Here is a 20619-nt window from a genome sequence, read left to right on the forward strand (position 1 = left end):
TTTTTTTTTTTTTGGGGGCCCGGTTAATTTTTTTTTTTTTTTTTTTTTTTATATTTATTAGAGTGAAACACCCAAATGTGGCCAGGGAACTAAAAGGTTGAGTATAACTGGTCTAGCGTTTTCTCAAGAAATATTCTCTTGCTCAGAGGTCTGGCGAATAAATTGCGACAGTTGCTAACTTAATTGATTTCAACTCAGATGTGTCATGGTGTCAAGGTAGAATTTAAATATTGGATTCCGCTGATTCTGCCTCACTGTATTTCTAGTCAGTTCCACCAGAATTTTGTTCAGAAAATTTCCTTGTCCTGCTAGTAACTAGAGTCAGTTCCGCCAGAATTTTGCTGTTTTTCCTTAGATATTTCCTTGTCCTTCTAGAATTCTAGATACTGCATTTTAACGAGCATTTTACCTCTCGTTAAAATGAAGATGGCGAGCCTAGTTAACTGGGAAAGTAGCAAGCCTGCCTTGTGAACGCTAGGTCACCGGTTCGATTCCCGTTCGGAGCGAACTTTATCCTAAAAGGATAAGATTCGTTCTCTGAACAGCTTGATTTCTATTATCATGTCTTCCTTCGATTTTGGGATGATAAAACCTCCATTGTGAATTTTATCCTCAACATTGTTTGGGAATTTGTCCGCAATAATAGTGTACCTTTAGGTAAGGGTACTTCAGTCCTATTCGAGCAACGAGCAATATAAATAAGCAGTATTGGTACTACTAAAGGGACATTTCAGTCTTATGCTGGCAGTATAAACCAGATAATATATTCTATTACTATTCCAACAGTTAATCAGTTACTAGGCAAGAGAAACATGGTCAAAAGATGGGTATATTCTCGTCTGGTCTCGATCATATGGCTGATTTAGCTTTAAGATTCGTTCTCTGACTAGCTTGATTTCTATTATCATGTCCTCCTTCGATTTTGGGATGATAAAACCTCCATTGTGAATTTTATCCTCAACATTGTTTGAGAATTTGTCCGCAATAACAGTGTACCTTTACTGCTGAGGTAAGGGTACTTCAGTCCTATTCGAGCAACGAGCAATATACATAAGCAGTATTAGTACTACTAAAGGGACATTTCAGTCTTATGCTGGCAGTATAAACAAGATATATATTCTATTACTATTCCCACAGTTAATCAGTTACTAGGCAAGAGAAACATGGTCAAAAGATGGGTATATTCTCGTCTGGTCTCGATCATATGGCTGATTTAGCTTTGATTTTATTCCAAGGCAAATCTTGTGCCTTGTTATGTTTAGAGTATCTTTGATATGATGAAGGCAATCCACAAGATGGATTATAGAATCGGTAGATTGGCTACAGTAATACTTTATCAGCATTAACACTGCAACAAGTAGTACCTACCTACTTGATAACGATAAACAGAAATATAATTTAATTTGTTTGTCAATTTTTAGATTATAGAATCGGTAGATTGGCTACAGTAATCCTTTATCAGCATTAACACTGCAACAAGTAGTACCTACCTACTTGATAACGATAAACAGAAATATAATTTAATTTGTTTGTCAATTTTTTTATTATTATTTTACAAAAGGGTTGATTGAGGGAAGTGTATAACACCGAAAGGTCTTATAGTCCCGAAATGGAGGAGAGGACAGGATAGGAGAAAAGCAGATGTTCCAAAAACGAACCTTATCAGTTAGATAAGAACAATGTCCGTCCCGGGCGAGAATGGAACCCGCGACCTAGCGCTTACAAGCTTTGACAATGTTTTATCCTTTTTCTTTCATTTAGGTACCTATATATTTTCTATTTGAGCAGAAAACAACATGAGAGGTGCGCTCGTGTCCCTGTTATAATACACCACTAGACGTAGCATGGCTTGTTTTTCTTTCACTGTTAAACCCCTTCCAGATTTTTTTTTCTCCTCCTCCACATCCTCTTTTTCTTCTTCTTCTTCTTCTTCTTCTTCTTCTTCTTCTTCTTCTTCTTCTTCTTCTTCCTTCTCCTATTCTTCTTCTTCCTCCTTCTGTTATTCTTGTTCCTCCCGCTCCTATGCCTCCTCCTCCTCTTCTTTTTCTGCTTCTCCTCCTCCTCCTCCTTCTCTTATTCTTTCTCCTCCCCTCCCTCTTTTTCTTCTTCTCCTCCTTTTTCTTAGGTCATCTTCTGCATGTGTCATCTCCCCTTTACCTTGCCCCCCCCCCCCTCATAATTTGGGATTATAGAATCGGTAGATTGGCTACAGTAATCCTTTATCAGCATTAACACAGCAACAAGTAGTACCTACCTACTTGATAACGATAAACAGAAATATAATTTAATTTGTTTGTCAATTTTTTTATTATTATTTTTAAAAAAGGGTTGATTGAGGGAAGTGTAACACCGAAAGGTCTTATAGTCCCGAAATGGAGGAGAGGACAGGATAGGAGAAAACCAGATGTTCCAAAAACGAACCTTATCAGTTAGATAAGAACAATGTCCGTCCCGGGCGAGAATGGAACCCGCGACCTAGCGCTTACAAGGCGTGCTTTCCTCCCAAGCTGACTAATTAATTTTTATTTAGTTTCGAAATTTTTTTTATAACTTAAAACAGAGGTAGGACCTTATTGTTGAAAGTCCTTCATTTAAATAAATAAATGTCTAAAAAAAAAAAATAAAAAAATAAAAAAAAATAAAACCAGGTAAAATCCTCTATGATAGGGAAAATTTGTTCCTTGAATTCTCAATAAACCAGGTTTGATTGTACCTGTACGTCAAGAAAATCTAGAGACTGCCATGAATATGCATATGATCATGGGATAATAATCAGGCGATAATCATTATCATGGAATAATCATGATCATGTATTAGTGCGTGATTGCGAATGCGTATGCAGCTGGGACATGTGATTATTATGTCCCGTGTGCATATAGGCACATTGTATGCAATACCTATCAGTAGCACATGGTGTGTTTTTCACAGTTACTAGGGAGGCAGGAATTTGAACAATCCACGTGTGAATATTGGGCAATATATTAGTCGTATTTTCCTTTCGCAATGATCAGGTGAGGAATGGCACAATGCCAGGCAATGTTTCATTTCCCTATTTTCCACCATGAAAATTGCTAAAGGAATAGATTATTGAGAATCCTACATACGTGACTCCACACACAGGCATTTCTTTAGAAAAGTCCCTCATTTCAGTCTAATTTAAAAATTCTTCTTCTTTTTCCTCGCCTTTTCCCGTGTTCAGACGGGGTCGGCGTTTTTCCGCACCCTCTCAGGTAGCCCTAAGATATTACTCTTGAGTTTGAGCTGAAATTTGGTTACAAAATTTTTGCAAGTGGACGCCCTTCGCACTCCACCCTTTGCTACTTCTTTAGCTAGGAAAATTTCAGGCTGGTATTCTCGCCGTTTTAAGTCCCCCAGCCAGACTAAGCTGGTCTACTCCCTGAAGTCCCCCAGCCAGATTTACGAACCGCCACTGGTTCTAATTAGCTAATTACTACCTACTAGTTAGATAGTCACATGTGAGTATGAATTAAATCAAAGATAAAAATAGACTTGAGGAATAAAATTGATGATTGCGTTTTTCAATCATTCCAGATCTATTATGTCTGGCTTCACTGTAACTAAATTGGTATCGCGGTGGCGTAGTGGTCAAGGCGCTTGCCTGACAAACAGGAGGGCGCAGGTTCTATCTCAGGCGAGGCATGGAATTTTATCCTGATTTATTTAAAAAAATTCACCACATAAGGTGGCCTAATATCTCATAGTAATGCTGTGATATTGTGATACCCCGAAAAATTGAGACGAGATTTTCTGCTTCACCACAAATTTAAGATTTTACTCCATCTAGAATCTAATTTATAAGGCGTAGATACCTAGGTACTCTTATAGCGTAGTTACTTAGATAGATACATATGTATTTATTTGTGTACCTCCTACCTATTTTCAGCAATTTTTCCTCACATTAGCACATTTGGAACTAATTATGTGTGAATTTTCTCATTCTTAACTTGAAAACAACACGTGCGGTGGAACTAATTAAAAAGTAGGTAGCTCAATTTATTCCTATTTTTTTCGCTCTAAAGAGGGACTGATTAGGGATTAGAACTGATACACAAACGGGGCCAGAATCAGGGTTTAAAGTCGGTTTAAGGTTAACTCTCGGATGAAGCAATGTGATAGGTTCATTTTAAAAATTAAACCCAGATTGAAACTTAAACGGAGTTTAAACACAGAAGCCCCGGGGGTTAATCCAAGATTTAAACCGAGTTTTAACGCTAAGCCCATGAAATAAAATTCTGAAATACACTTGAACCTAAATAAAATGAAATAATGTTTCTATCATGAACTTTTCTTACAATATAAAAGCCCACCTCACACGTTACGGCCACAAGAGAGGCCTGTTCCATAAACAAATTCGCACTCCATTCTTTTTAATCTACGAGCAGAAAATATTGACAAATGGCACATTTTTTTTCTGCACGTGGAGAGAGAAAAAAGCAAGATTTCAAACAATCAAACAGGAGAGAAAAAAGCAAGATTTTACCTACTCCAACGTATAAGCCTGGCAGTTCAGCGTGGGAATGCGGTTTCGATTTTGAGTGCCCTTCCAGGACATGAAAACCTGGAAGGGGTGTTTTATTTGTAATTTTAGATGTATTCTTAAATAAATACAAACAGTTAATCGGAAACTATCATTCCACATTCAACAACTCTAGATGTCAAGTGCAGAGTTGATTGTGAATGTACCTTATATATTGGGTATCCACGCTATTTTTGTGTTCAAAAACAAATGGTTGGGCTAACTTCTGTCTTGGGGGCGTGGACAAGGAGCTCGCCACATGAGCGAAAAGACGCGGGTTCGAATCCCAACGGAGTGAAAGGAGGTAATAACCCTAAAAGCATTTTTCTTTGAGTAATTGTTGGCCTTATAATACATCGTACAGCCAACAATTACCCAACCATCGATGTTTGTTGTTATGGAATAGGAATACTGCTTGAATGGGACTGAAAAGGCCCCTAACTCTAGTAGTAGAAGGCTATTAATATTATTGTGGTTGTTGTTGTTGTTGTTGTAGCGGCTTTAGCTTTCGCCGAATGGCGAAAGCAGAATAAAGAAAATATGTCTTTCACTTTCCTTATCCTATAGGAAGGAAAGTAATGTAATCGGGTCAAATTTTCGATGGTCAGATTTTAGTGCCAAAACACGTTTTGGTATCCACGCTATTTTTGTGTTCAAAAACAAATGGTTGGGCTAACTTCTGTCTTGGGGGCGTGGACAAGGAGCTCGCCACATGAGCGAAAAGACGCGGGTTCGAATCCCAACGGAGTGAAAGGAGGTAATAACCCTAAAAGCATTTTTCTTTGAGTAATTGTTGGCCTTATAATACATCGTACAGCCAACAATTACCCAACCATCGATAGGAATACTGCTTGAATGGGACTGAAAAGGCCTTAACTCTAGTAGTAGACGACTATTAATATTATTGTGGTAATGTGGTCCTATTTGAACAGCCTAAATAAGAAATAAGCACTATCCTTAGTTGCAGGGCCGTATCCAAGATTTGTCGAGGGGGGGGCGAGGTCCAAACACTAATGGACGGGGGGGGTGGCTGCACGTGGAGTAAAAATTTCGGAATGAAAAGTGCAGAGTTATTAATGGAGTAGGGCCCTAGTCTGTGCAAATCCAAGCCCCTCTAACCACGTAACGGATGTAGCCGGCCTAAGAGATTACAATAGAAATAATACTTGTTAACTTTTAGTTAGATTTTACTCAATATGTACAGTTAAATCTAAGAAACAGAGCTTTACTTTCTTCCTTCAAAAATCACAAAATAAAAAATAACAAAAGAGAATATAATGAATAAATAAATGCCTGCCTAAAATATTGATAAAAACAAGGAACAGGTGTAAATCTAACACAATAATTTAAATCATTGTGTTAAATTTAATTTTAAATTTAACACACATGACCTATAAACAATCACACAGCTAAAGAGCTGGATAATATGAAGTTCATTGATAAACTAAAGGGCCTTTCTGATTTAAAATCAGTATGATTCGTAAGCCGATATCACAACGTAATCACTTAATCAGGTTCCATAACTCGTAAAAAAACACTGAAAGTTCTGTTATACCGTTTTTTTCTCAGTACCGATCTTTCATCTTTCTGTTTCTGTATTTCTGTGTTTTTATACCGTTGTTTTTTCTGTTGTTTTGTGAAGAAATATTCTTTGGTTAGTATATTACGAGTAGGTATTTTTAGAAGCTTACCTACATACCAAGGATTTGTCCAGGAAAAAGTTTTTGAATGACAGGATTTTGTTTAAAACATTTTTCTTTATCTATCCCCGGGGAGACTTTGAAAATAAAGTTAATCCACTTGAGATTTTTTATGGGATATTTTTTACCCATCTATTTTTCGTTGTTTACTTGACAGGATTTTGTTTAAAACATTTTTCTTTATTAACTATCCCCGGGGAGACTTTGAAAATAAAGTTAATCCACTTGAGATTTTTTATGGGATATTTTTTACCCATCTATTTTTCGTTGTTTACTCATTGGTACCAAATTTACCGGTACCGAATAGCGAAAACTGAAACAACTTTAAGAAATTTTGATCTTTGAATGATTAAAATTGACCAACCAAATTGTTTAACCCGATGGGACTAACTTTAACCCCACTATGAGGACCCAGGCAATAAAACCCTACTATACGAGTCATCTTTTCATTCCGAGTTTTTACCCACTTGTTCTCTCGCACCTGATTGAATGGGACTAACTTTAACCCCGCTATGAGGACCCAGGCAATAAAACCCTACTATACGAGTCATCTTTTCATTCCGAGTTTTTACCCACTTGTTCTCTCGCACCTGATTGATTAGTCGTCAAATCATTTGTCTGTTTTGAGATAAATTCTTTTTATCGCGGAATAAAATTGTCGCTCAACAGACCGAAACACTTGGGGTTTCACATGAAGCCTTATAGTTCTAAAATGTACTTCATACTACCCCTACACTACATCGAGATCCTTATTCAACACGAAGGATTTAGGGAATGAAAGTTCAGTTTCTTTTGGGCCAAATGTTGAAATTAACGTTTTAACATTTTGCTTTCTGCGCATACGCAAATGCATTATACCTAAATACGGCATCCAAAAATGGACCAACAAAAAATCACTGCATATCTGACCTTCAGATCTAGCCTTTCATCCATTTTCTAAATCCTCCCAACACATGCTTTGTCGCTCAAGTTTGTTTTTCTTATCTTTCGATTTTTGTTGAGTTTCTTTTTTTCGAATTTCATTTCCTTGAAGTTTTTCCTTGTGAAGAATTTGGATTGTCGAGACTTTACCGTACGTAATTTTATTTTGTGGTTAGGTAAGCTTTTGACAAGAAAAACTAAGTAGGTAACTAAATTATTATTTTTATTAAATAACATAAGACAGTAATTTTATTAACGAAAATACCTATTTTTTTACAATTATTATTGCTATTTAAAAAGACCATATTTTATTCATAGTTTTCGTAACTATTGGTGAACTTTTCATGTTTTTATTTATTTAAATTTATTAGGATGCGTCAACAAAAAAGAAACTATTCATAATTTCATATTTCATTTTGAAAATAGGTGGGTGAAATTATTTCCGTTTAGTGACACCGAAAGGAAACCATTTTATTCTAGTGGTTATTTAAATTTACGTCAAGGATACGTCAGCAAAAAAGAAACTAGATTCATAATTTCATATTTCATTTTGAAAATAGGTGGGTGAAATTATTTCCGTTTAGTGACACCGAAAGGAAACCATTTTATTCTAGTGGAATATGGTTTTCGGCGATTATTACGTTATTTTTTACTTGGGTAAAGTATTTTCTTTTATTTACACAAAATGTATGCTCCCTGTTTCAGGTTCATACGACCGTTCCACCAACCCCACCATCATGGTGTCCGCCACTCGCAATCCCATTTCCGACGAAAACGAAGCTGCCGCCAAAATCCAAGCCGGTTTCCGCGGCTACAAGGTCCGTCGCGACCTCAAAGATTCTAGTCGGTCCGACAATACCTGTTCCACTTCATCGAGCTCCGAACCGTTGAGTATTGAAGACAAATCTGCCGCCAAAATTCAGGCCGGAGTTCGCGGCTATTTGGAGTCCGTCGCGACCTCAAAGATTCTAGTCGGTCCGACAACACCTGTTCCACTTCATCGAGCTCCGAACCGTTGAGTATTGAAGACAAATCTGCCGCCAAAATTCAGGCCGGAGTTCGCGGCTATTTGGTGCGGAAGCGGAAAAACGAGGAGAAGAAAGCCGCGACGAAAATCCAGGCAGGGTTCCGAGGCTATAAGACGCGGAAAGAGTTAAAGAGTCCGAGCTCGGATGAGGGAAGAAGCTTGTGCTAGGTCCCTAGGGAGGCTGGATGTGAGGAAACAATACGTACACTGAGACAAGAACTAGAGTGTCGTAAGCCCAAGTGACTGGGTTTCGGAACAAGCTCGGATGAGGGAAGAAGCTTGTGCTAGGTCCCTAGCTCCCTAGGGAGGCTGGATGTGAGGAAACAATACGTACACTGAGACAAGAACTAGAGTGTCGTAAGCCCAAGTGACTGGGTTTCGGAACTCTAATATATCAGGAAGCTCGACACTCTAATAGACCTTTACAACATTCGAAGTGAGGGGAAATTACTGTTTAATTTTACGAGTGGCTTCCCTCTGTTGGTGGTAGTGTTGAGCATGTGTTGGGAGGATTTAGAAAATGGATGAAAGGCTAGATCTGAAGGTCAGATATGCAGTGATTTTTTGTTGGTCCATTTTCGGATGCCGTATTTAGTTATAATGCATTTGCGTATGCGCAGAAAGCAAAATGTTAAAACGTTAATTTCAACATTTGGCCCAAAAGAAACTGAAATTTCATTTCCTAATCCTTCGTGTTGAATAAGGATCTCGATGTAGTGTAGGGGTAATATGAAGTACATTTCAGAACTATAAGGCTTCCTGTGAAACCCCAAGTGTTTCGGTCTGTTTCTTTAATGAGCGATGAAACATTATCTATGTGTTTTTTTTTTTTTTTTTTTTTTTTTTTTTTTTTTTTCCCGGAATGATAAAGAAAAATGTTTTAAACAAAATCCCGTCATTCAAAAACTTTTTCCTGGACAAATCCTTGGTATGTAGGTAAGCTTCTAAAAATACCTACTCGTAATATATATACTAACCAAAGAATATCTCTTCACGAAACAACAGAAAAAACAACGGTATAAAAACACAGAAATACAGAAACAGAAAGATGTCAGATCGGTACTGAGAAAAAAACGGTATACGCAGAAACACAAAGATCGGGTACTGATAACTACACGAAAAAAAACAACTCAAGAGATCTAAAAGACAACTGCATGGGTATATGACAAGAGTTATGAAGAGATGAAAGTTCACGGGAACATTATTCAAGAACAACAACAAGAACTTGACTTCTTCATCATTTAGATCACAACTGAAGCCACAAGGGGAAACGTTGAATGTACTTCGCGGAATTTCATGTACATAACTTGTTTTTTTTTGTTGTTCTCCTTCTTCTTCTTCTTCTTCTTCTTCTTCTTCTTCTTCTTCTTCTTCTTCTTCTTCTTCTTCTTCTTCTTCTTCAAAGAATATCTCTTCACGAAACAACAGAAAAAACAACGGTATAAAAACACAGAAATACAGAAACACAAAGATCGGGTACTGATAACTACACGAAAAAAAACAACTCAAGAGATCTAAAAGACAACTGGGTATATGACAAGAGTTATGAAGAGATGAAAGTTCACGGGAACATTATTCAAGAACAACCACAAGAACTTGACTTCTTCATCATTTAGATCACAACTGAAGCCACAAGGGGAAACGTTGAATGTACTTCGCGGAATTTCATGTACATAACTTGTTTTTTTTTGTTGTTCTCCTTCTTCTTCTTCTTCTTCTTCTTCTTCTTCTTCTTCTTCCTCTTCTTCGTCTTCTTCGTCGTCTTCTTCTTCTTCGTCTTCTTCTTTTCGCCTCTTCCTCTTCTTCTGTTCCATGTTTCGACGTTTTATTTTAGTTGTTGTGTAGGAATAGCTTTAGCGAGTTTTATGGGGAGGAGAGACCTCGTTATCTTTGTGGTCAGACGCAGTGGCGATTGGCGAACGGATATAATTATGGTATTAGTATTCTTCTTCTTCTTCGTCTTCTTCTTTTTGCCTCTTCCTCTTCTTCTGTTCCATGTTTCGACGTTTTATTTTAGTTGTTGTGTAGGAACAGCTTCAGCGAGTTTTGTGGGGAGGAGAGACCTCGCTATCTTTGTGGTCAGACGCAGTGGCGATTGGCGAACGGATATAATTATGGTATTAGTATTCGGTAGTGCTTTATTTAGATTAGACTGTCGAATTAGGACATGTAGTCCCTTCATCTCAACAGTTTAATATTGCACCACTTTATTTCTTCGTCTTCTTCTTCTTCGTCTTCTTCTTTTTGCCTCTTCCTCTTTTTCTGTTCCATGTTTCGACGTTTTATTTTAGTTGTTGTGTAGGAACAGCTTCAGCGAGTTTTATGGGGAGGAGAGACCTCGTTATCTTTGTGGTCAGACGCAGTGGCGATTGGCGAACGGATATAATTATGGTATTAGTATTAGTGCTTTATTTAGACTGTCGAATAACTGTAACCTGGAACTGCTTAGATCAAAGGTCATTTCGTCCAGAAAGCGAAGAGAGAAGGAAGACAGGATAGGAGAAAGCCAGCCGTCCCGAAAACGATAAAATCCGCCACAAGATAGAGGCGCTACCATTTAAGCTTCAAGCTAACTATCTAACTAACAAGGCTAGTTAGCTGGCATTACCAAGTTCATTTCCCTTGTAACTGCATTCCCAATTTTTCGTATGTCTGCTGAAAATGCTGAATCTCAATTCCTTCAACCTGCTCTTAAGCATGAATTTGACAATGTTTTATCCATTTTCTTTCATTTAGGTACCCCTATATATTTTCTATTTGAGCAGAAAACAACATGAGAGGTGCGCTCGTGTCCCTGTTATAATACACCACTAGTAGCATGGCTTGTTTTTCTTTCACTGTTAAACCCCTTCCAGATTTTTTTTCTCCTCCTCCACCTCCTCTTTTTCTTCTTCTTCCTTCTCCTATTCTTCTTCTTCCTCCTTCTGTTATTCTTCTTCCTCCCGCTCCTATGCCTCCTCCTCCTCCTCTTCTTTTTCTGCTCCTCCTCCTCCTCTTATTCTTCCTCCTCCCCTCCCTCTTTTTCTTCTTCTCCTCCTTTTTCTTAGGTCATCTTCTGCATGTGTCATCTCCCTTTTACCTTGCCCCCCCCCCCATCATAATTTGTCTCCGTCAGATATTTCGACACATATTTTGGACAGTCTCGTGATGAAAGCACTGAATGTGTACAACATATTCTCCATCGTCTGTCTGGCGATATGTTTGGAATGCCTAATCTAAATCTCGTTCAACTCGGGAATAAATAACACTAACAGTATTAGCAGTAACACTAGCAATACGCTGACAGCAGTAGCTATGTAGCATACGGCAGGGCTCTTAATTAGAGCCTATTGTTCTTCTTCCTCTTCCCAGGTCTCGGTTGATTTGTGAATATTGGAAACTTCTGATGCCACCAAGGATATCTTCACTCCACATTCTGGAAACTCTGAGAGGACGCCCCATGATGAAACTCCACTATCAGAAGATAGGACGCCACGTGTAGACTTTCCTCTATCGGACAGCATGATGGATGATCTAAGGAAAGAGATTGATGGCATATGCGATGAAGCTGTTGCCAGGATTGCTACTGCTACTACCAAGATACAAGCAGGATATCGAGGCTACAAGACGAGGAAGTCTCTCAAACAAACCAATGTAAGTACCTATAGCTCAGTAAGTAGCTAATTTAAGTAAACATAATTGCACATAACGTCAGTAAGTAATGAAAGTAACCAAAGTAACATTGATAAACATCAGACAATACATAATTAACATTGATAAAAATTAGACAATACTAATACACAAGTAAAATTGATAAACATTGGGCAATACATTTCAAACTGTCACCATTTCACCTCTCCGTCAGATATTTCGACACATATTTTGGACAGTCTCGTGATGAAAGCACTGAATGTGTACAACATATTCTCCATCGTCTGTCTGGTGAAAGTAACCAAAGTAACATTGATAGTATTGATACACATTAGACAACATAAGTAACATTGATAAACATCAGACAATACATAATTAACATTGATAAACATTAGACAATACTAATACATAAGTAAAATTGATAAACATTGGGCAATACATTTCAAACTGTAGACAATACATAATTAACATTGATAAACATTAGACAATACTAATACATAAGTAAAATTGATAAACATATATTGGGCAATACATTTCAAACTGTCACCATTTCACCACTCCGTCAGATATTTTGACATATTTTGGACAGTCTCGTGATGAAAGCACTGAATGTGTACAACATATTCTCCATCGTCTGTCTGGCGATATGTTTGGAATGCCTACAGGTAACTATAAAATATGGCGCATACTTACCCAGATAACTATAAAATATGGCGATGCTTACCCAGGTAACTATAAAACCCTAATAGCCTTTTTAAAAGAGGTTTGATACAGGGAACTGTAACAGAGGTCTTATCCCTCCAAAATTCAAGGGAGAAGGAAGACAGGGTACCTCCTATCCTGTCTTCCAGCCATAGAAAAATAGAATAGACCAACCGTTCCGAGAACGAACCTTATCTGTTTAGGACAAAGTCCGCCCCGGGCGGAAATTGAACCCGCGACCTGGCGCTTACGAGGCAGGCGCGCTACCCTCTCAGGCTGGCTTTGTAGCCCTTGAAAATTGATGTAAATTTTTAACCGAAGAAACGTTGCGCTTGGTTAATTTCCGGATGGGAGACCTGGGCTGCTGGCTTTTCCCGTCCTCATTCAGACTGGGTTTAGGTGAGTAAGTGGGTAGCGAGGGAATGGGGGGTGTATTTAACGTAGTATTGCCGCTGGCTAGTGTTCATCTTAACAATTCGTCAACGGGCAACTATTGTAACACACTTTCGGCAACTATTGAAAACTTGCCCTTATATGGTGAGGTAGGTAGGTACTTGGAATATTTGGATGAAACTGGTTTGGCATTAGAAGAATCTCGGTCAAAATTCTGTCTGTGTTCCGTTTTACTCACATGTTTTTGTCAGATCTACTTTTTTACTTTACTTATCCTAATGGTTTAAAAGTTGGACTTAACGGGTCTGTATCGTAGCATGTCCATCCCGTATGTCACTATGTCCCTCATCAGATGGGCAAGAAGAGACACAATGCTTCCCATTGAGGTGCTGAGTTCTGGAAAGTAACAAATATTTGCAATAGCAAATACGAGTGCAAAGAATGTAATAATGACCTAATTATCAAGTCAATACCTCCTGCATTTGAAAATATCAATTTTCTGTCGATGGTGGGCATCGAACCCGGGACCTTCTGCATGACAAACAAAAGCTCGTTACCACTGGTCTAACCTTTTCTCGTCTCAATACCTGTCGCATTTGATTTTTTCATGTTTGGTATCGAACTAGGGACCTTCTGGATGTAAAGCGCGTTACCACCAGGCTAACCGTACCCTGGTCTTTCTTCTTTTCAGGAAGCGGACAAGGCAGCCGTTCTAATTCAGTCGAGTTTCAGAGGATATCAGGCACGGAAAAAGCTGAGTAGAGGTGACGCAGTACATATGCCCACTACCAGTAGTAGTGCCACGCCTAGTTCTACAAGGAGTGAGGATAAACCCGTGACGTCACATAGGGGTACGGGAGAGTTCCATGACTCTGTGTTTGGTGAGTAGAATATGCACCATTTCACATCTAGACTGCAAAATGTAGCCCTCAGCAAGTTTAAACTGGGTACGACTGTGCAGTTCGACTTCACAATGTAGTATATTTTTTCATGTTTGGCATCGAACTAGGGACCTTCTGGATGTAAAGCGCGTTACCACCAGGCTAACCGTACCCTGGTCTCTCTTTTCAGGAAGCGGATAAGGCAGCCGTTCTAATTCAGTCGAGTTTCAGAGGGTACCAGGCACGGAAAAAGCTGAGTAGAGGAGACGCAGTACATATGCCCACTACCAGCAGTAGTGCCACGCCTAGCTCTACAAGGAGTGAGGATAAACCCGTGACGTCACACAGGGGTACGGGAGAGTTCCATGACTCTGTGTTTGGTGAGTAGAATATGGACCATTTCACATCTAGACTGCAAAATGTAGCCCTCAGCAAGTTTAAACTGGGTACGGCTGTGCAGTTCGACTTCACAATGTAGTCTATACGACATTTTTGCAGTGTGAACAGGCGGATTATACTATGTAGCCTTTACCCTAGCTCTGTATCCAACAATTTGCAGTAGTCTAGAGTCTAGATGACTACACATTTTGTAGTCTAGATGTGAAAGGTGCCTATAAAGCTGGGTACACACTAAACGATTTATCCGTGAGGAAAAACCGTCGGTTTTACCTCAAGGAAAAACTGTGAAGCGCATCCCTACATGTAGTATATACGACATTTTTGCAGTGTGAACAGGCGTATTATACACTGTAGCCTTTACCCTAGCTCTGTATCCGACAATTTGCAGTATGCTACATTTTGTAGTCTAGATGTGAAAGGTGTCTATAAGGTGTATATTCCCTTTGGGAAACTTTCAGAAATGGAACCGTAGTCACAACAATAAGTCACAAAAGATCTATCTAAGCCGCAGTGACATACGGCTTGAATATAGCCGATGGTCCTACTTATACCAAAATTGTAGGAAATCCAATGTGGCGCCATCGGAGTCGCTTCCGTTTCTCAAAGTATAAGCGAATTCGGGGTTTGAGCCTAACATTTACACTTTTCTTCATTATCTAAGTACTTCATGCATGATATCATACATTCCATTTGTTTTCTGCACAGATTTTTCTGTGCAATCTTATGGTTTGTACATTTCAACAGACATTGTGGTATTTCCTTTTGGGAAACTTTCGGAAGCGGAACCGTGGAAAAAAGTCACAAAAGATCTCACCAGGTCGCTGTGCCGTTGGCAATACTTTTACCAAAACCATAGGAATAAGGAAATCTAAGATGGTGCGCCATCGGAATCGCTTCTGTTTCTCAAAGTATAAGCGAATTCGGGGTTTGAGCCTAACATTTACACTTTTCTTCATTATCTAAGTACATATTTCATGCATGATATCATACATTCCATTTGTTTTCTGCACAGATTTTTCTGTGCAATCTTATGGTTTGTACATTTCAACAGACATTGTGTCACTTATGATAAGGCACACAAGTAGTACACATTGTAGGTTTTCGTGAGAAGGTATTTTTCTTCAAAATCTTTGTCTGTTCAAATTTCTTTTCGTGACGTTTCATTTCTTCGCTGACAGAATTTTTTCCGCAGTTACTTGACCTTACGAAAAAATCCATTATTTAATTTATGTTACGTTTACCGGTCTGTCTCAATAAGGTGTCCCGTATCTTTTTTGGGAATGACATTTTATATGTATACGACTCCAAAAACTTACGTGCCGTCTGTTGGTGTAGGTTGTGGAATCACTTAGATTAAGCTACGCCCAATAGGGTGGTAAAAAAAACTAATTTTTGTCGAAAAAAAGATAATGTTAAAAACTGGACCAACTATCACTACCCTCAATATTTTTCCTAATGGTAGAATAAAGGATAAATGTCTTTCTATCAGTCGTACACCAGATTCATGCTACAAAGTGGTAGGAAAATTGAATCACCCTATACAAAGATTTAGATTTTTCGAAACATCATTATCATCAATTTCTAAAGGCAGCGCCTTGTCGTTGTCAAATGTGTCTGAAACATCTTATACGGGGATCCCATTTTTGAATCACCCTATAGAAAGATTTAGGATTTTTCGACCACCCTGTATGATATTTTTCTTCAAAATCTTTGTCTGTTCAAATTTCTTTTCGTCACGTTTCATTTCTTCGCTGACAGAATTTTTTCCGCAGTTACTTGACCTTACGAAAAAATTCATTATTTAATTTATGTTACGTTTACCTGTCTGTCTCAATAAGGTGTCCCGTATCTTTTTTGGGAATGACATTTTATATGTATACGACTCCAAAAACTTACGTGCCGTCTGTTGGTGTAGGACTGTAGGTTGTGGAATCACTTAGATTAAGCTACGCCCAATAGGGTGGTAAAAAAAACTAATTTTTTGTCGAAAAAAAGATAATGTTAAAAACTGGACCAACTATCACTACCCTCAATATTTTTCCTAATGATAGAATAAAGGATAAATGTCTTTCTATCAGTCGTACACCAGATTCATGCTACAAAGTGGTAGGAAAATTGAATCACCCTATACAAAGACTTAGGTTTTTCGAAACATCATTATCATCAATTTCTAAAGGCAGCGCCTTGTCGTTGTAGTCAAATGTGACTGAAACATCTTATACGGGGATCCTATTTTTGAATCACCCTATAGAAAGATTTAGGATTTTTCGACCACCCTGTATGTCAAGAGGAATGTCACCTGCGTCATCTTTAACTCCAATTCAAAATGTATTCTCATGTGACGTCATTGCCCGAATTCATTTTCTGCACTTTGCCAAATTTCGGCCCCGAAGAATTAATTTCTTTTTTTCTCTTCCATATTTTGTAAAGCTATTTTTTCCTCCATTTAATCTCCCAATATCTCCCATATTTAATCCTGTGAATTGGGACATTGGTTTTTTTTTTTTACTTATCATGAATCACTTCATTCATTTTATTCGTGAAATTTTACACTTAGTCTCCCCGTGATGGGGGTGTTAATAAAGCAAATACTTAATGAAGAGTTCATTGTGGTCATGCTAATAATTTGTCTCTTGCCTCGCTTGCAAAGAGACATACTATAATACCACAAGATAGGCAATACATACAGGCAAGGAGGCTACGGAGCAGGATAGGGAATGCTATGACATTTTCAAGAGGTTTGATAAAGGGAACTGGAATTGCTAAGGTCTTATCGTCCCGAAATAGAAGAGAGAAGGAAGACAGGATAGGAGAAAGCCAGCCGTTCCGAGGACGAATGAATCCCTTCAGGATAAAATCCGCCTCGGGCGGGAATCGAACCCGCGGCCTAGCGCTTACAAGGTAGACGCTCTACCAACCAAGTTCACTAGGCTGGCCAGACTCACTCTAATTCGTTCTCTTTTCCGGTAGCATCCAACACGAGTCTGAAAAGAAATACGAAAGTAAATCAAACCAAGATGTCGGGAAGGAAAAAACTGAGAAATGGGAAGAAAAATGGACGAAAAACACCTTGGAGAAAATGATCCCAAATGGATTGAAGCTAAGAACATTTTGAAGAGAGAAGGCAATTACTTGAACAAAAAATGCAATGTATTGAAAAGAAACAGTTTATTTAATTCAAGAAAAAATGAAAATGGCATGATAGTGGACTGTATTGAAGAGAAAATGGAACGCATTGAAGAGATGGTAAATTGTGTTGAAGAGAAAATGGAATGAATTGAAGAGATGAATGAAATGCTGAAATGTATTGAAGAGGAAGTAGAAATAAATAAATAAACAAGTAGATGGAAAAATACATTGCCCTTTTCACGGTCAATAAAAAATGAACTAAAGGAATATACGCGTTTCCTTGGCAAAACAAAAAAGGAAACAAAACTTCTCTTTAGGAAGCTAAAGTTCTGTTCGGATAATTTTGTCGATGGGTAGGTATCTAAACTTTCCTTCCTATAGGATAAGGAAAGTAAAAAAAAAAAAAACTATAGATACAGGTACAAGTTTGAAAGAATGGAAATTAATTTCAAAGTGGTCATCAGATTAAAGAGTTAAATAATAGGTAAATTAAAGAAAAGGCTATTTTCTTTTTCACGATTCAAAACTTAATTAAAGAGGGAGAAAAAATAGGGAAAATACAAAATTTATTATAATAATATTAAGGATGATTTAAAGTTTACATTTTTGTTGAGAATATTATGATAGGTACTTTACAATAATAATTAATATTCATTTTCCTTTATAGGTATTTCTGGCATCTAACCTTGGACATAATTAACTCAAATAAATTCAAAAACCTAAAACTCGTATCTCAAAAACCTACTTATGCATGTGTTCTACCCACCCGAAGGAAATCATTTTAGCTCTACCAAATTGATCAAACTTTCTTTTAAAAAATACAGAATAGTTACCTATAAGTTTATTTAAACTATTTTACTTTTCGTTATAGTAGTAAAACAAAGTAGAAAAATCTCAGGTAAAGGTATGAATTTAAACTATGTTTAAAAAGGTCAAAAAGTTTTTACAAATGTATAAAATATAAATAGTAAATAGTACGTGATAATGAAGAGTGTATGAACAATATTGATAAATAATATTAACATCATTGATCGCAAGGTCGCGAGTTCGATTCCGGCCCAGGGCAATCTTTATCCCAAACAGATTAGGTTCGTTATCAGAACGACGGCCTTTCCGCTAACCTGTCCTCTTTCGACTTCCGGACGATAACACCTTTGTTTTTACATTAACTCTTTGAGAGTCCCAATTACATCATTGATCGCAAGGTCGCGAGTTCGATTCCGGCCCAGGGCGATCTTTATCCCGAACAGAAAACAGATTAGGTTCGTTATCAGAACGACGGCCTTTCCGCTAACCTGTCCTCTTTCGACTTCCGGACGATAACACCTTTGTTTTTACAGTTCCCTAATCAACACCTCATTGGAAAAAAAGCTGTGGTTTGAATTCCAACAAAAAAGGCAAGGTGGTATTATTAAATTTGCGGGACAGCGGACAGCCGAACTCCATTCTTAACCATTTGGGGAAGTTTTATGCCGCAAGATTCGCCTACCATAGGCCATCAAAACCTCATTGGAAAAAAAAGCTGTGGTTTGAATTTCAACAAAAAAGGCAAGGTGGTATTATTAAATTTACGGGACAGCGGACAGCCGAACTCCATTCTTAACCATTTGGGGAAGTTTTATGCCGCAAGATTCGCCTACCATAGGCCAACTTCCACAAAACGAGGAAGTAATGAACGTCACATCTCATTGAAATTAGCATAGTCCAGTCAGTTGCTTGCTCGTAAATTCCACGGGCAAAACCACTCCTTTTAAAGAATTCATATTCGCAATAATATCTAGTATGATACTAGTAGTATCTAGGGTTTATCAATGATATTCCACCATAACGAGCGGCTGTACATGGTCCTCCTATGTTATGACCATGGGAAGTTTTACCGCAGTCATTCTCAACCTGCGGCCCGTCACATTCTCAAATTGCGGCCCGCCAAGTTTTTCTGTTACGGCCCTTGGCAGCTTAAGCTATTTTATTTTAATATGCCTTATTTATACTGTCGGCTAAGACTAAAAAGTACCATTATGCCAACAGTTTGAACAGGCCTCATTTATTGACAACAGAAGCTAAGACACAATACACAATGCAATGGGAGCTGGTACTAGTCGTAAATGCCTGTAAAATATGAGCAAACATGTTCCCATCGGCACCGATCCAGTTACAAACCGCAGTCGATAGTGCTTAACTTAAGTTCTTCAGCTCTCTGTGCCGGCCAGTCACGCTCAAACGGTCTGACAGAGCTAGGTCTGAAGCTTATTCCGCCACACACTTCCCGACTGTCTGACAGCCCTAACTCTGTCACACGGTCTGATTGTGAGTGGCTGGCCCAAGAGGGACCGTTACCAAAGTTGGTGTTTTTTTTTTTTTTTTTTTTTTTTTTTTTTAAGAACTCTTTTTCTGTCAGAAGCCCGCATACTTGGTAAGCGAAACACCCAAATGTGGCCAGGGAACTAAAAGGTTGAGTATAACTAGGTCTTAGCGTTTCCAAACAATATTCTCTTGACTCAAAGAGTCTGGCGAATAAATTGCGACAGTTGCTAACTTAATTGATTTCCAACTCAGATGTGTCATGGGTGTCAAGGGTAGAATTTAAATATTGGATTCCCGCTGATTCTGGCCTCACTGTATTTCTACAGTCCACCAGAATTTTGTTCAGAAAATTTCTTGTCCTGCTAGGTAACTAGAGTCAGTTCGCCAGAATTTTGCTGTTTTTCCTTAGATATTTCCTTGTCCTTCTAGAATTCTAGATACTGCATTTTAACGAGCATTTTACCTCTCGTTAAAATGAAGATGGCGAGCCTAGTTAACTGGGAAAGTAGCAAGCCTGCCTTGTGAACGCTAGGTCACCGGTTCGATTCCCGTTCGGAGCGAACTTTATCCTAAAAGGATAAGATTCGTTCTCTGAACAGCTTGATTTCTATTATCATGTCTTCCTTCGATTTTGGGATGATAAAACCTCCATTGTGAATTTTATCCTCAACATTGTTTGGGAATTTGTCCGCAATAATAGTGTACCTTTAGGTAAGGGTACTTCAGTCCTATTCGAGCAACGAGCAATATAAATAAGCAGTATTGGTACTACTAAAGGGACATTTCAGTCTTATGCTGGCAGTATAAACCAGATAATATATTCTATTACTATTCCAACAGTTAATCAGTTACTAGGCAAGAGAAACATGGTCAAAAGATGGGTATATTCTCGTCTGGTCTCGATCATATGGCTGATTTAGCTTTGATTTTATTCCAAGGCAAATCTTGTGCCTTGTTATGTTTAGAATATCTTTGATATGATGAAGGCAATCCACA

The 20619-nt window shown here is 38.2% G+C and overlaps 2 protein-coding genes and 2 long non-coding RNA genes across 5 annotated transcripts; 2 read left to right on the top strand and 2 right to left on the bottom strand.

Moving 5' to 3' along the window:
• Positions 1 to 1559: 1559 nt before the first annotated feature.
• Positions 1560 to 2936, bottom strand: LOC113471132. Its single transcript, XR_003393948.1, has 2 exons — positions 2476 to 2936; positions 1560 to 1712 (listed from the first exon to the last, which is right to left on the bottom strand). It is a non-coding gene; the product is annotated as an uncharacterized LOC113471132 (long non-coding RNA).
• A 3154-nt stretch (positions 2937 to 6090) lies between these two features.
• Positions 6091 to 8814, top strand: LOC103518168 (IQ domain-containing protein N). The gene is made up of 4 exons (XM_026830042.1): positions 6091 to 6191; positions 7864 to 8064; positions 8193 to 8432; positions 8561 to 8814. Exons 2-3 carry the CDS (start codon positions 7896 to 7898, stop codon positions 8351 to 8353), a joined length of 330 nt encoding a protein of 109 aa, XP_026685843.1. The 5' UTR covers positions 6091 to 6191; positions 7864 to 7895; the 3' UTR covers positions 8354 to 8432; positions 8561 to 8814.
• Positions 8815 to 12524: 3710 nt separating this feature from the next.
• On the top strand, positions 12525 to 17389 carry LOC113471130. 2 transcript variants are annotated; one of them, XM_026830043.1, is made up of 3 exons: positions 12525 to 12543; positions 13982 to 14171; positions 17161 to 17389. In XM_026830043.1, exons 1-3 carry the CDS (start codon positions 12526 to 12528, stop codon positions 17271 to 17273), a joined length of 321 nt encoding a protein of 106 aa, XP_026685844.1. In that variant the 5' UTR covers position 12525; the 3' UTR covers positions 17274 to 17389. The 2 variants fall into 2 exon arrangements, with proteins under 2 accessions (XP_026685844.1, XP_026685845.1); XM_026830044.1 differs by lacking the exon at positions 13982 to 14171 and adding an exon at positions 13602 to 13791 and having other exon boundaries at positions 12528 to 12543.
• Positions 17390 to 17724: 335 nt separating this feature from the next.
• LOC108253552 lies at positions 17725 to 19689 on the bottom strand. The gene is made up of 3 exons (XR_001809765.2): positions 18825 to 19689; positions 18646 to 18674; positions 17725 to 18471 (listed from the first exon to the last, which is right to left on the bottom strand). It is a non-coding gene; the product is annotated as an uncharacterized LOC108253552 (long non-coding RNA).
• Between the last annotated feature and the right edge of the window lie 930 nt (positions 19690 to 20619).

This window comes from Diaphorina citri, unplaced genomic scaffold (assembly GCF_000475195.1).
Source record: "Diaphorina citri unplaced genomic scaffold, Diaci psyllid genome assembly version 1.1 scaffold2100, whole genome shotgun sequence".
In the NCBI taxonomy this organism is placed as follows: Eukaryota; Metazoa; Arthropoda; class Insecta; order Hemiptera; family Psyllidae; genus Diaphorina; species Diaphorina citri.

What these genes read in the sequence shown, in the direction of transcription:
- LOC103518168 (XM_026830042.1), top strand. Translation starts at nt 7,896, where the DNA reads ATGGTGTCCGCCACTCGCAATCCCATTTCCGACGAAAACGAAGCTGCC. An exon ending in GTTGAGTATTGAAGACAAAT is followed by an intron (nt 8,065 to 8,192) that starts CTGCCGCCAAAA and finishes TTGAAGACAAAT; the next exon opens with CTGCCGCCAAAATTCAGGCC.
- LOC113471130 (XM_026830043.1), top strand. An exon ending in GTTCCATGACTCTGTGTTTG is followed by an intron (nt 14,172 to 17,160) that starts GTGAGTAGAATA and finishes CTTTTCCGGTAG; the next exon opens with CATCCAACACGAGTCTGAAA.